Raw genomic sequence first — 14,547 nt, 5'->3', positions numbered from 1 at the left:
TCTGCTGTGAGTAGGTCCTATTAAAACATGTCCTGAAAGGGCTCCTATTAAAACCCCATTCTACATTTCTTCATTGATTCAGTTGTGTGGTGAAGGAATTCTGAACTAGTGTCAATATTATATTCCCAGATAAAAATTAAACTAGAATTAAGGCTGAGTACAAATCATTAGTTTAAGAGGAAAAAACATTATAGCCATGTTGGAATTACACCAATCCCAGGAAATTCAGAGTTGAGGTTAAATTTAAAAGAAATCTAAACACATTAAGGTATTGAAATGCACAGTTAAGGCTCCCAAACAACCTTAACTGTGTCCCATAGCAACACTATTCAATAACCATACAATTATGATTAGAGCTTAATGGTATTTGTATTTACAAATAATAGCAGGAATATATAGGAGAGGTGCAACATGGCTTTAAGAAAGGAAAGGAGTACTATAGACACAATAAAATATTTGCAACGAGACAGACATTTGGAAGAATGATAAATGGAGGGCATAATTGCTGTTCAGTATTAATGATCTTGAGAAAGCGTATGAGTTGGTTCTGCAGAAGTTGGTATTTGGAATATTGAAGGGAAAGGGACGTAAGGAAGTGGAGATGTTAGAGGAGCTGTCTTGATGGTCAAGAGCTCAGGTGGTAACAATATATGGAATTTCGGAGAGTTTTAAGGTGATGGGATTGAGACAATGAGTCCACTTCTCTTCATCTTAGTTAAGGAGTTAATTAGTAGGAGAACCAAGCCGGTGGGGAGACAGAAAACTAATACATGCTGACGATCTGGCCCTTTTGTCTGACAGCAAAGAGAAATTGGTAAACAGGGTATCGGAGTGGGAGTCTGTGTTTTGAAGTTGTTAACAAAAACTGAAGTTGTGAATGTAGGGAAGGTAGAAGAAGAGCTCATTATTAAAGTTTCAGGAGAGAAGATGAATCATAAGAAAGAATTTATGTATTTGGAAGTATTTAGTGCCATTGGAAAGAGATCTAGAGAATTGAAAAGAAGAACCCATTATGCATGGGTGGCAGTGAAAAAGGTGCCAGGAATACTCTGGGTAGAGCCCTCCATGGATACAAAATGTATGTCCATGGATATAAAGCAGATGTCCACTGAGTAACAGGGCTCTAGCGACAACGAGCAAGACAAGCAGGGCCATAGCCAGTGACTGGGCCAGGAACCACAGCAGCAAAAGCAGCAGCATGTCAGGCTGCCACTCGCACAAGCCAGCACCCAGCCTGGGCAGCTCTTCTGGCATGGCTGTACTGCCCCAATCCTGCCCACGGTGGCGGGCACCAGGCTCACCAGTAGCTGTCCCTGGTCACACTAGTGGGTATAAATGGCTCTCACGCTCCCAGTCAGGAGATGCACACCTCTGCGTGGAAGGGATGCTATGACCAGGGACAGCTGCTGGACAGCTATTACCATGGCCCGGCTATGGCTCTTTGGCCCCTAAAGCACTGGCCCACGGCTAGGTTGGGAGCCGGAGCCGGTCGGGGTAAGTACCATGCAGGCAGCTGTAGGGAGCTGTGTACCCTCTACCTGTCCTGCGTGGGAGGCCAAGGGGGCAGAGACACAGGACAAGGGCAGCTCTTGGGGGGGCCCACCCCGGCCAGCTGGAGTGGCCCGGGCTCCCCAGGCTGGCTCTAGCTTCCAACTTGGCCATGGGGCGGGACCTCGTGGGGAGAGATGGGGCCATGGAGGGGGCGGTTCCTCCCGCTTCCTCTGCCCCACCACTTTTAGGAAGAATCAGTTTCCCCAGTCTAGTCTCCTGTGGGTCTCATTTAGTTTGGTCTCATTTCTGTTGTTGGGTTTAGTGTATGACTAGTGGTGTTAGCCTGTGATTTGCAGCAGGTCGGACTAGATGCTCTAGTGCAGTGGTTCTCAAACTTTTTTTTTTCCCCGCAGACCACTTGAAAATTGCTGAGGGTCTTGGAGGACCACTTAATGATCTTTCCAAATGATCTTTCCAAATGTTGTTTGTACTGTTAGCTAACTATTGTAAAGCGCTTTTGATAACCATCCCCTGGAGCTGGGGAAAGTCCCCTCTTTCTCTGGCTGCCACAGCCCTGCACATCCCAGATTCCCCCCCACCCTCTTTTCTCACCCCAAGGCCACCACCTCACCTTACATGTGCGTCTTCTCCAGGGTCCAGGCTCCTAATTCCTGGAGCCCTCCCTGCACAGCTCCATGAATTAGGTGGATGGTCCTTCATTGTCTCGTGTGCGGCTGCCCAGGCATGCACCTTAGAGGGAACTATCCACGGACCACCTGAATGGAGAACCTCTGCTCTAGTGGTCTGTTCTGGCCTTGAATTCTGTGATTCTGACTCAGATTGACAGATTACTTAAATATTAGATCATTCAGTAATTGAAGAGTAAGTGCTACAGTTATGGGGGGGATATACTTATTTTTTTCATATTTAACACCATTATTTGAAAGTTTTTTTTTCTAAGTATGAATTCAGTTTAGCCCTAACTGTAGAACTGCGACTAGGGCTTCCATAATTCATGTAGGGCTTCATTCTTCAAGATCACAGGACATAGTGTTCATACTCACTTAAATTTGATATTCTGTCCAGGGACTGTTGTATTGGGGCCCTTGTTTGTAAATAGCTGTTTGATGGTCAGTAGTTGTAATATGTTTTTGTTTCTCTCCTATGCAGTGCCTTTGGTGTAATACAAAAAACACTTGTATGGACTATCCTGTGAGAAGTATTCTTCCATCATCTTCACTGTGTCCACTCTACGATGCTCGATGGGGTGTTTGCTGGAGTAGGTACTAATAGTAATTTTAATAAACAGATGTAATTACTTGTAATTCAAGCTATAGTAAGATAATATTGATTTTTGTTCCAAAATTAAGTTGACTACCATGTATTTATGATTTAGAATATGTTTCACCCAAGGAGCATCTTTGGTGGGATTCACTAATGTACACTGCCTGAGATCCTTAGGAACAGCCTTTTGAGGTACAGAGTCGCGGTGCTCTGCCTTAGTAAGCACATCAGCACCTTGACACTTAGAGGGGTTGTTCTTCCAACTCTACAGGAGATAGGATGATGTATGTGCCCTTCTTCACCTTGAGTGAAGGGAGTCAGCATGATAGAAGTATGTTGCCGCTCTCATGGCTGCCTCCTCAGCATGCACAGACAGCTATGATGGCAGCAGAGAACTGGAACTATACCAGTACTTCCACTAGAATGAATGCAAATGGAAAGTTCAAGAGCGTATGAGAGTGGTACAGGCTAAGGATGGAGGTGTGTTGGCTGTGGGTGCTGAAGAGATGCAATTGAGGCTTTTAAGAAAAGTGGGGGGGGGAGAGAGGGGCTGATAAGTAGCATGGCTTCACTGCTCATTTCCTTTTTACAGTTTGTGTTGACAAATTATGCAGCCTAGCAACTTTAATTCACAAATTAGTTTTGCGTATGAATAATGTAAGGATTGGTTTCAGAGTAGCAGCCGTGTTAGTCTGTAACACAAGTCCGCAAAAAGAAAAGGAGTACTTGTGGCACCTTGTTAGTCGCTAAGGTGCCACAAGTACTTCTTTTCTTAATGTAAGGATTGTGACTCCTATGGTCTGTGTAACCCACATGGCTTGTCATTGTGAGAAGCTTTATTGGTGCTATACAAAATAGAAAGGAAGTGATGATCCCTGCCGTGAATTCAGAGCCAAAATGGACCAACAAGAATCTCACTTGTGTGCACTAGGAGACATCAGGGTGGCTTGATTTTAGGTCACATTTTAATCATGATTTAAATCAGGAAGCAGGAAACCTTGATTTAAGACGTAGTTTAGTCATGTTTTGCATTTGTACTTTCTAAGTTATTTTCCTAAGGAATAGCTGATTCTCATTGATTGGTAGCCATTAAAACATGTTGCTTCGCAGGTAAATATAGCCTGCACACCAGAGTTGGTGCTTTTTTTTCCTCTGAGGATACACTATACACACATTTATTTAAGCTGTTCTATATCTTAATTTACATTTATTCAGATTCTTAATTTTTCAATTTTATATTTTGTTAGAAAATGGTGAACGATGATGTGTTCGTTATTTACTAGATAACTAATTTTTTACTTGCAATTTGTGCCAAGTTCTGTTGGGATGGAAATTCAAATTTAATTAATGCACAAAAACAACATTTTAAAATTTTTGTATTAAAAATAATACCTTAAATGTGATGGATACATAAAAAAAGTTTTTTATCAATATATGTTTTCCCTTTTAAAACGAATTGATTTACGAAAGAAATGAGGTATTATCTGTCATTAGTTAACTGGTTATTTTTTTGGTTACCATGTCCTTCAAGATTTTAGAACTAGTAGATCGTATCCTCTCACACTTATATTTTAGTCAACTGGAAGAGGAGAACAAGTTTTCCTGCTTTTTTCAACATTCAGTTAGTTTCTTAACTTCGAATTAACTAGTTGTTCAACTTAACTAGTTGAATAAACTGAAATGAAGAAAATATTCTCTCTGCAGAAGAAGCTATTGCTGTTGAAAGCTGGTTTAGCAGTTCAACCAATTGTGGTTCCATGTGCTTAGCTTAGCCAGTGACTTCCATTTCAGTCGTTTGATTTTCTTTAAAAATTGGAGCAAGCATACTGCTTAATATTATTTTTTGTATTTAATTTAAATTATTTTAATATATTGTAATTTTAGGCCTTAACATAGGTTGTCAATTTCAATTTTAATTTTAACTAGGTATATTTTTTAAAAAAGATATAGATTTAATTTAAATTTAAAAAATCCAATTTTTTATTAAAATAAGTTTTATCTGCCATTGGAGACATGAAGGAAGCCTTAGTCTTACAGCAGTAGTGATAGAGATTTTAAAGAGAGATTTACAATTCATAAATATTGTTCCTTGAACTGTTTGATTTACTCTCTTTTAAAAGAGAAACTCAAACTATGTATTCCTGAAAACTACTGTTCACTGTTCAACTTCTGATGCCACATGGTGTGCTGAGCAGACAAATTCTTTCCTACATATCATTAGTATGGGAAGTACTTGCAATTATTTTAGGCAGGTTTTCATTTTGTAGATTGACTGACTGTAGCTTAACCATAAGATGAAAACTTCATAGTAGCACACCTTCTGCACAATAAGTGAACAGTTGCCAAAAGACTTCCCCTGCTTCCACCCCCTCGAGTTATTACAAGTTCTACACTGCAGCATGTCATATGAATATATGGTCTCATGGAGTTTGTCCCAGACATAGCAGGGAACTAATACCACATTGAGGATGGTGCTATTGTTTGTCTTTTTTGCAAATGAAATGAAGCAAAGCCACTTATTTTTGACTCAGTGTTGCTGAAAATGAACAGTGCAGCTTGTGAAATGCATTTTCATGTTCAGCTGTGTATTGGTGGAAAAATGGAAAGCTGGAGAACATATAGGTCCCAGATACCAGTGATATCTGGAACGTGACATGCTGACAAATGGTTGGTCAAAGCTAAAGGAGGAAGATGAGTGTAAAAGCAACATCAGTTGAATTTATTGTATTTTTATGGATAAATAAGCAAATAAAGTAGCTGGTGGATGCAGGAACACAGAATGACATTGATATTTGTTCCATTTTGTTAAATTGTATAGTCAATTGCTTGACCACACTTTTGGTTTTTATCCCTGTATAGACATAACCTAAGAGAGCAGACACAATTGGGCAAATCTACCATTAAGAACTCTTGGAATGTGGCCGGTCTCCCTCATGCCACTGATTTACTTACAACCCCAGTAAAGTTGTTTCATGAAGATTAGTTATAGGGTAAAGATGATGGTTGCTTGAGTCAGTGTTTGTTTGAAGTTACAGTGGCCCCTCTTAAATTACCTGAGATGTTAAACTGACCCTATTTATAGCCTATCTAGTCATAACAGTTGGATACAATTGTTAATAAGCTTAATTACAGTCTAATTTGTTAAATAATCTATTCATAAGATTTTTATGAATTTTAACTATAGAGAAGAATTAAGAGCCTGTATTGTTTCTATATTCAGATCATCCGGACAAGACAAATTCTGACACAGATGCTAAATTGTTTGGAGTCCATTTTAAAAATTAATTTAAACTGGAACTTATTTGTTAGTTCTCAGAAAACTCATTCTGTACTCAGTGAGTATTTGCTGTAAGTTTGGGGAGGATATGTATTTTCATAAAAAACGGAGGTTGACTCCCTGCTCTCAGTGCAAAATGGGGGTCATGCTTAACTGTTGAGATGGACCGATGTCTCCATAAATATTGAAGTATGCCAGTCAGAAGCATTGTTAAGGTTGCATCTTGATTTCTACTTTGATGGGCCTTTTCTCTACAACTCAGTAAAAACATCAACTTTAGATTAAAAAAAAAAACCAACAAGAACACAAAGTGTTAGTGAATTATTGAAAAGAATCAGTTGAAAATTAGTCATAGTGAGGGGAGATATGTCATCAGAGAGGATATTGCGGGCTTTGGGGTGGGGGCAGGGCAACAGAGAAGGGCAGCAAGAATGATCAAGGCCATGGAAAAAGAATGGGGTTGTAAGATAAATAAGAGGGAATATGGAAAAAAAAATCTAAAATAATGAATGGCATAAAGTAGGTAGATTAGGAACTTTACTTCTCCTGTCCATAATTCAAAAAGGGGATATTTAATGAAATTGAAGAATGAGAAATTCAAAACCAACAGAAGGAAATAATTTACACACAACCTGTAATTAGACTATGGAACTCATTGCCACAGAAAGTCACCTGAGGCTAAGAATTTAGCAAATTCAGAAAGGATTGAATGTTTATATGTTTATATCCAGAGTTGTAATTAATTAATTATAACATTTTTTTGAAGGGATACTGAATCTCATGCTTTAGGCAAGCAAAACTCTAATTGTTAGAGACCAGAATAAGATCTAATGGGGGTCATATTACCCCACATCTACCACTGCAGAAGTCTTAAACCTTCCTCTGAAGCATCTGGTGCTGGCCACTGTTGGTGCTGGATTAGACACGGTCTGTAGCAGGAGTCTTTCCTTTTTAAGATCCCTTTCACAGATGCCACACAACACAGATTAAATCTTGCGGTGAAGTGTCATACTAAGGAATACATTTGAGAATGCAATGTCTTGAAAAAATTTTCATGGTTCTACTTAATTACGTTAGGGAGCTCTTTCATTTAATGCATAACCACAAATCCACAGTTGTAAACTTCTGGCTTTTGATGTGAAGGAAGAGAGTGAACACATCTGTGAGCTGCATTGGAGATCTGTTGCAGCAAGCGGTTGTGGTGAGGAAAGGGGATAAAATAAGGGATGGGATCTGGGAGAGTTGAGAACGCTTTTTAAAAAAACCCTTACTTCTCTAACACCCGTTCTCCCTTTCATCTCTAAACTCATTGAATGCACAGTCCACAGCTACGGTCTAGAGTTCCTCTCCTCCAATTCCATTCCTAATCCTCTCCAGTCCATTTTTTGTCTCTTGCATTCCACTGGAGCAGCTTTCATCAAAGCTTCTAATGACCTCTTCCGTGGCCAGAACTCACAACAGATGCTTGGGGCCAGGATTTAACCACGCAAGTTGTTGACTCTAATGGTTCTAAACTTAAAAAAAATAAAAATCTATGCTCTGAAAATGTCTGGGAGATCTGTATAGTGGTTATAAATTACCCAATTATGCAAAAAACACCCTGTAGCTCTGTAACTGAGAAATCATAGTGTATGTAGAAAAACTGGGAGGGAACTTTCATTGCCATGTCAAAATCTGAGATGAGGATGTGTTTTTATGTACAAGAGTAGAATGGACAGTTTAAAAGGAGAGGACTAACAAAGGGATTAAAAAGCAACCTGATCTCAATCTGGTGAATGATGATTTTTCAGTGAGTAACAGTGGCAGAGTTCTTATGTGAAACTGTATAACGTGTCGTTTTAGCAGCTATTTTACTAAAACTCCTATAGGAGTACTGCATAAAAAAACCAAAGATGAAACTCGGAAAGACCAAATGTTCATCAGAGGAAGCAGGGAGAAGACAAATTCAAATGACCACTGCTCAAGTCTTACAAGTTGTTTAATTTTATATATACACACACACATATATATATTTTTTTTTTACAGTGAACTTTGAGGCCTTCATCATTGCCATAGCTGTAATAGCAGGACTCATCCTGCTGTCAATTGGTGTCTGTTGCTGTTACTGCTGCTACTGCAGAAGGCGTTCTAGGGGGTAAATATATTTTTCTTTTATTAGCTTTGTTGGTCCTACAATGCATAATCTCCAATAGCTCTCCTAGAAATTTAATTTGGAAGTAAAAAAAATTTGGTATTTTTTTTGGTTAAAAGAGAGGTAAACATATTTATTCACCCCACTTTGGTATTCTTTAATCACATCTTCCTGGTAAGAAAGTAAAATGAATAAAGATTGTATGCACACTTATTCTTATATATATATATATTAAAAAAAAAATCTCAGAGTATGTATGGTGTGTGTAAAACTTAGCAATCATCTTAACAGGATTTTTTTCCAAAGATCGATGTAAAATTTAAATTTTTAAAAAAAGCTTTAATATTTAATTGTACAAAATGTCATGTAACTATTAGAGTAGGTAGTTGAATCAAAGCACATTAGATAGCAAATTAAATTACACTTTGAGTTCATATTCATTCTGCATTGAAACAGATTTATGGTATAGCAGCTACAGTATCCACTGAGGACAGGCTGCGGTTATAAGATCCATTAGTTTTCTTCATTTCACTTGTTTTAAATGATTGTCTAACTGTCTGAGCCGGCACCAGCTTTCCAAGCAGGTGCCTGGGGCGGCATTGAGAATGGGGCGGCAGTCCGTGTCCCACGGCGGCAATTCAGCGGCAGCCCTGCTGCTCTTCCAGGCCCGGCAGCAATTCGGCGGCAGCTCCGCCGCTGTTGTGGCCGCAATTCGGCGACTGCTTGGGGCGGCAACATTTTTTAAAAAATAAACAAATACCACATCCTGAGTCTGCTCCCTGCCAGGGTAGATAAAAATCAATGATTTTAAAAAAAATAAAAATGAAATCTGATTTTATTTAAATAAGTTGTTTTTTTTAAATCTGTTTAAAATGAAATCTGAATTTAAGACAGGCATCTTAAGACCTAAACTTACTATAATTTAGTTGTAAATATGAAACATGTTTTGATAAGAGACGTTTATATATCCAAAACATTTAAGGCTGTTTTGTTTTAATAAAATTTAAATGCTGTTTTGTGTTTAATTAAAATTCAGTTACTATTCTAATGCAGCTTGACACAGATCATGAGCAAAAAGTTATCTAGTAAATAAGCAATATATCACTCATCATTTTCTAACGTACTAAAATGTACAGATAATAAGAATCTTTTAAGGCTAGTTCGTGCCTGAACAAAAGTGGGCTAAGACGAGGAATAAAATTAGTATCTATCCTGTATAAACCAAGCAACATTTCAATATAGTTTAGTGTCCAGGCACCTGAGTCTGCTTCAGGGTATTTCAGCTAGCAGTCAGTAGACTGTCTCAGGAATCGGTTGTCAGAGATCCTGTTTTCCTTTAATTTACACAAATGTCATGATCATAGTAGAGATAAAGAGATACCTTTTTGCTCAGAGGCTTTGAGGATGCCTAAGTTAGTTTCAAAAAAGTTTCAAGCTTTACAAAATTCAAATATTCCTAAGATCTTAGAGGGTTTCTGAAATTCACTTGTTGCCACAGGTTTAATTCTTTAATTGTTTAACATACTTCAAAGGGATCCAATAAGCAAGCAGTGTCTTGTTTGATTTGTATATGGGATGACAGCAATAGTTGGGTTTTTTTTGTTTGGTTTTTTTTTTGTTTTTTTTTAAATGGTGCATAATCCTAATTGAGACACCTTCTGGAAAATAATGTTCATTGGGGCAGCACAAGTGTCCTCTTGTGGCACTGCATATTTGGAGCAAGCTTATAAGGGCAGTGCAGTCTCAACTAGCTGTTGTCCTTTCTTTCCTCAGTTGCCATAGGGATAAGGACTTTCTCTCCATATCTGGAGGAATTTCTAAGGTTCTGTACACCAAATAATCTATCCTCTTGTTTGTTGTTTTTTGTTAGGTGCTTTAGAATTTTTTTTAGATATTACTCGATTTGTGCCATTGCACTGTTTTCTCATTTTTGGTCCCTGTGCCAATGAAATAGAACTGATCTGTAGCTACCAAGAAGGAAGATTTAAAAAAACATGGGTTTAAATTGTGTGTCATTCCCATCTGTGTTCCCAGAGAAGGCTATGTGTACCCGTTTGTTCTGTTTGGTGGAAATGGATTTTCCCAAACTGCTGCACTGTGCAAGTCTTCAACGCTTCAGGCCCATGCTGATGGGCAATCGAGGCTCTGAGCCTTTCTCACAGAGTAAGCTTTCTTGGCCGGTCTCATCCACTACCTCCACCTAAGGAGTGGAGTAGACCTCTTGATTTCAGTGCCAAGCGCATCAAGGATGGCTCCTGTGAAAAAGAAATCTCTGCCAGATAGGTTGTGATATCACACTACTGTCCCAGAGCAATGAGAACCATCTAGCGAATCCACTAATATGACTGAAGCCCATCTAACAGAGGGAGAAGAAAAGGAGAATGATTGCATCTATCTCCAGTATCCCCTCCCTATGGACACACTCCTCTGCCCCTTCTGCTATCTAGTCTGAGGATTCCAGTGCATTGGCGGTTCAGCAGACACCTCAAGAGAATCCATAGCAACCGGATTGCGTTTCGATGTGCCCTCTGCAACCTGCCTTTCAAGAGGCAGAAGAAATGTAAGTCTCATCAAGGCACCTGCAAACTGGAAGAGTCTAACTCTATCAGTCTGTGTTGCCACCACCCCATCTCGGCTCCGAAAGCAGAAACACCACGTGCTCCAGCTCCGGCTTCCGACTCCCCAAACACTCTGGCTACTGCATCCCAACCTCGTCCTCTAGAGCCACAGCATGAAAAGGTGGTCCAACCATCTACTGAGGGAAGGACTATCCCTGCCCCTGGGACCAGCCAACTGGATATTACTGCCTCGAAAATCCCTAAGCTGGACCCTGCCAAGAGGAGGATCGGCATTACCTCGCAGCTTATGCAAAGCAACTCCATCTCCAGACGGCTTAGTGCTTCCTTGCAGTATGTCCAGCACAACGCCGTTGGCAGAAGGGTCAGCGCCCCCCGCAGGTAACTTCACAGGACCCTGTCGTCAGAAGAGCTAGCACTACCTCACAGGCCACTCAGCGAGACCCAGCCAGTGGAGGATTATCTCCACTGCTCGGACCATGCAACAGGACCCCAACCCTAGACGGACCACAACAGCCTCCAAGACCACCCAATGGGACCTTGACCCCAGAAGGTCTCTCACTGCATCAAAGACCCCCCCAGACAGAACTTATCCACAGAAAGACTAGCATTGCTCCAGAAACTCCAAAGCAAGATTGCATCCCTAAAAGGGCCAATACCGCTGCCTCTAAAACTGTTCTTCCTAAAAGGACCAGTGCTGCCCTAAAATCCATAAGGGAAGATGCTGCCCTCATTCCGGAAGATCCGGCCGAATGGAGTTCTCAACGCCAGGAGGGGAAAAAGACAACAGACTAATCCCACAGCAGTTTTCCAGCCTGAGCCTGCGGAGATTGAGCAGCCAGAAGAGCAGCGGCCCACGGTGAGGGCTGCCACACCATGGCAAGCCGCTTGGATGGAGGAGTTGGCAAGGACAGCCTTCTTTGAGGACTTTGACCTCCTTGTAGACAGACTCACTAAAGATCTGTCTGCAGAAATCATATCTGGGAGGAAAGGAACTCAGGAGAACTCACAGACTGCGCACAGAGCTTCTGCATCCAGACGCCACAGCAACAACATGAGGGAAGCCAGGAGAAGGAACATCAGTTGCTGCTATGACTCAGCAGCAGCATCCAGAATCCAAAAGCTCTACTGGTCGATCAGCCCTAAGGCTATAAGAGAAATCCTCGACGGGCCTTCATCCTACTGCGCAATCCTGTCCCAAAGTGTCCCAAACCTTCAAGGGTGTGTTTTACCATGTAGCTCAGAACGACGCGCAGCATCCAGAGTGCCTTCATCGTCTACCCCGGGTTGACTATGCAGAGGACCTGGAACAAGACTTTACATCACAGGAAGTAGAGACCAGACTTACAAAGACCAAAAGCACAGTCCTAGGAAAAGATGGCATTCGTTACAACTTCCTGAAAAAACTAGACCCCTGGTACTAGCTGCCATTTTCAACAAATGCAAACAGTTCCACTGTACTCCCAGGTCCTGGAAGAAATCTATGACTCTGCTCGCCTACAAGAAAGGTGAGTGAGACGACCCCAATAACTGGAGACCCATCTCTCTCTGTTCCACCGTGTACAAACTGTATGCCAGCTGCTTCTCGGCTAGGATCACAGACTGGTCAGTGAACGGAAGAGCCATCCACTCCATCCAGAAAGGCTTCATGTCATGTGAAGGCTGCTACGCACACAACTTTGTCCTTCAGACTGCCATCCACATGGCCAGGAGGGCACGGAGGCAGTGTGCCATAGCATGGCTCTGCTTGGCAAGTGCTTTTGGATTGATGCCCCATCAGCACATTTTTGACATGCTGTGAGAGTTTGGGATACCTGAAAACTTTCTCCAACTAATCCAGGAACTGTCTGAAGCCTGCACCGCCACCATCCGCTCCATGGAAGGAGAGATGCCTGAAATTCCTATCCGGAGCCAGGCTGCCCTTTGAGCCCCATAGTTTTCAACTTAGCCATGGGGCCACTCATTCGAGCGGTCTAGAAGTTTCGATTTATGTGACAACAGAGTGAATATCCTGGCCTACGCAGACTCTTTGGTCCTGGTCGCAGACAACCCTGAGACTCTCCAACAAATGCTTGACCCCACCAGCCAGGCTGACAACTGGATGGGACTCTGCTTCAGTACCAGGAATTGTGCATCCCTGCATATTGATGGCAGTAGAATGGATTTGGTCCAGGCGATGCCATTTCACGTCCAGGGCGAACCCATGATCTTCCTCAAGGACAGGCAAGCATACCAACATCTCTGCATGCTGATGGGTTTCCGCGTCCAGCAGATACCATCGCGGAGATCCTACAAGAGGTGGCCAGGACTGACTCCTCCCTACTGGCATCGTGGCAGAAGATCAGTGCTCTGAACACCTTCCTAATCCCCCTGTATTTCTCATTCATCCTGAGGGGATCCGCTGTAGCAGAGGTACCTCTTAACAAAGCAGGCAACACCATCCAGCAGCTGGTGAAGAAGTGGATGCTTCTTCCCCAGAGGGCCAGCAATGAACTAGTATACATCTCACACAGGCAGGGTGGCGACGGCGTCCCTCAAATGGGTGATCTGTGCGACTTTGCCGTGATCACTCATGCCTTCCGCCTTCTGACGTGCTCAGATCATAGAATCATAGAATATAAGGGTTGGAAGGGACCCCAGAAGGTCATCTAGTCCAACCCCCTGCTCGAAGCAGGACCAATTCCCAGTTAAATCATCCCAGCCAGGGCTTTGTCAAGCCTGACCTTAAAAACCTCTAAGGAAGGAGATTCTACCACCTCCCTAGGTAACGCATTCCAGTGTTTCACCACCCTCTTAGTGAAAAAGTTTTTCCTAATATCCAATCTAAACCTCCCCCACTGCAGCTTGAGACCATTACTCCTCGTTCTGTCATCTGCTACCATTGAGAACAGTCTAGAGCCATCCTCTTTGGAACCCCCTTTCAGGTAGTTGAAAGCAGCTATCAAATCCCCCCTCATTCTTCTCTTCTGCAGGCTAAACAATCCCAGCTCCCTCAGCCTCTCCTCATAAGTCATGTGTTCCAGACCCCTAATCATTTTTGTTGCCCTTCGCTGGACTCTCTCCAATTTATCCACATCCTTCTTGAAGTGTGGGGCCCAAAACTGGACACAGTACTCCAGATGAGGCCTCACCAATGTCGAATAGAGGGGAACGCTCACGTCCCTCGATCTGCTCACTATGCCCCTACTTATACATCCCAAAATGCCATTGGCCTTCTTGGCAACAAGGGCACACTGCTGACTCATATCCAGCTTCTCGTCCACTGTCACCCCTAGGTCCTTTTCCGCAGAACTGCTGCCTAGCCATTCGGTCCCTAGTCTGTAGCTGTGCATTGGGTTCTTCCGTCCTAAGTGCAGGACCCTGCACTTATCCTTATTGAACCTCATCAGATTTCTTTTGGCCCAATCCTCCAATTTGATGCCACGGTGAGGAACATCGCGGAGTGTGCTCTGCAGGATGCCGTCAAGAAGTGAATCGCCATGACCACCTCCATTCAAGGTGTCGCCACCTACCTGAGCGGCTCGCTGAAAGGTGAATTTGGAAGATGGGGGAGACTGCTTCGCTCTGGACTCATGCCTGCAATGCTACGCGACAACTGGAGAAGCATATCGGCTGCCACTGGGCGTGGTGCAAGGATTGCCAGGAGATGGTAGTCCTAGTACCACAGGTGAAGAACACAGGGCACACCATCATCACTTCAAGAGCCAGAAGCAATCTGAAGAGGACCCCTGTTTTCGAAGGTCACTATTTTCTAAATGGACAACCTACCTAATTGTCACTCAGTAATT

At 42.2% G+C, this 14,547-nt stretch overlaps 1 protein-coding gene across 2 annotated transcripts in view; it reads left to right on the top strand.

Moving 5' to 3' along the window:
* The window catches only part of PTTG1IP2 (PTTG1IP family member 2), a 60,844-nt gene that overhangs the window by 11,783 nt on the left and 34,514 nt on the right, over positions 1–14,547 (top strand). For both annotated transcript variants that reach the window (XM_048838103.2, XM_048838102.2), the window contains exons 3-4: positions 2,662–2,770; positions 8,078–8,186. In XM_048838103.2, the coding sequence (XP_048694060.2) occupies positions 2,662–2,770; positions 8,078–8,186 (218 nt within the window). The remainder of the gene's footprint in view (positions 1–2,661; positions 2,771–8,077; positions 8,187–14,547) is intronic.

Source organism: Caretta caretta, chromosome 2 (genome assembly GCF_965140235.1).
Source record: "Caretta caretta isolate rCarCar2 chromosome 2, rCarCar1.hap1, whole genome shotgun sequence".
Classification (NCBI taxonomy): Eukaryota; Metazoa; Chordata; order Testudines; family Cheloniidae; genus Caretta; species Caretta caretta.
The sequence above is the reverse complement of the archived record's forward strand: the minus strand, read 5'-3'. Positions and strand labels throughout refer to the sequence as shown.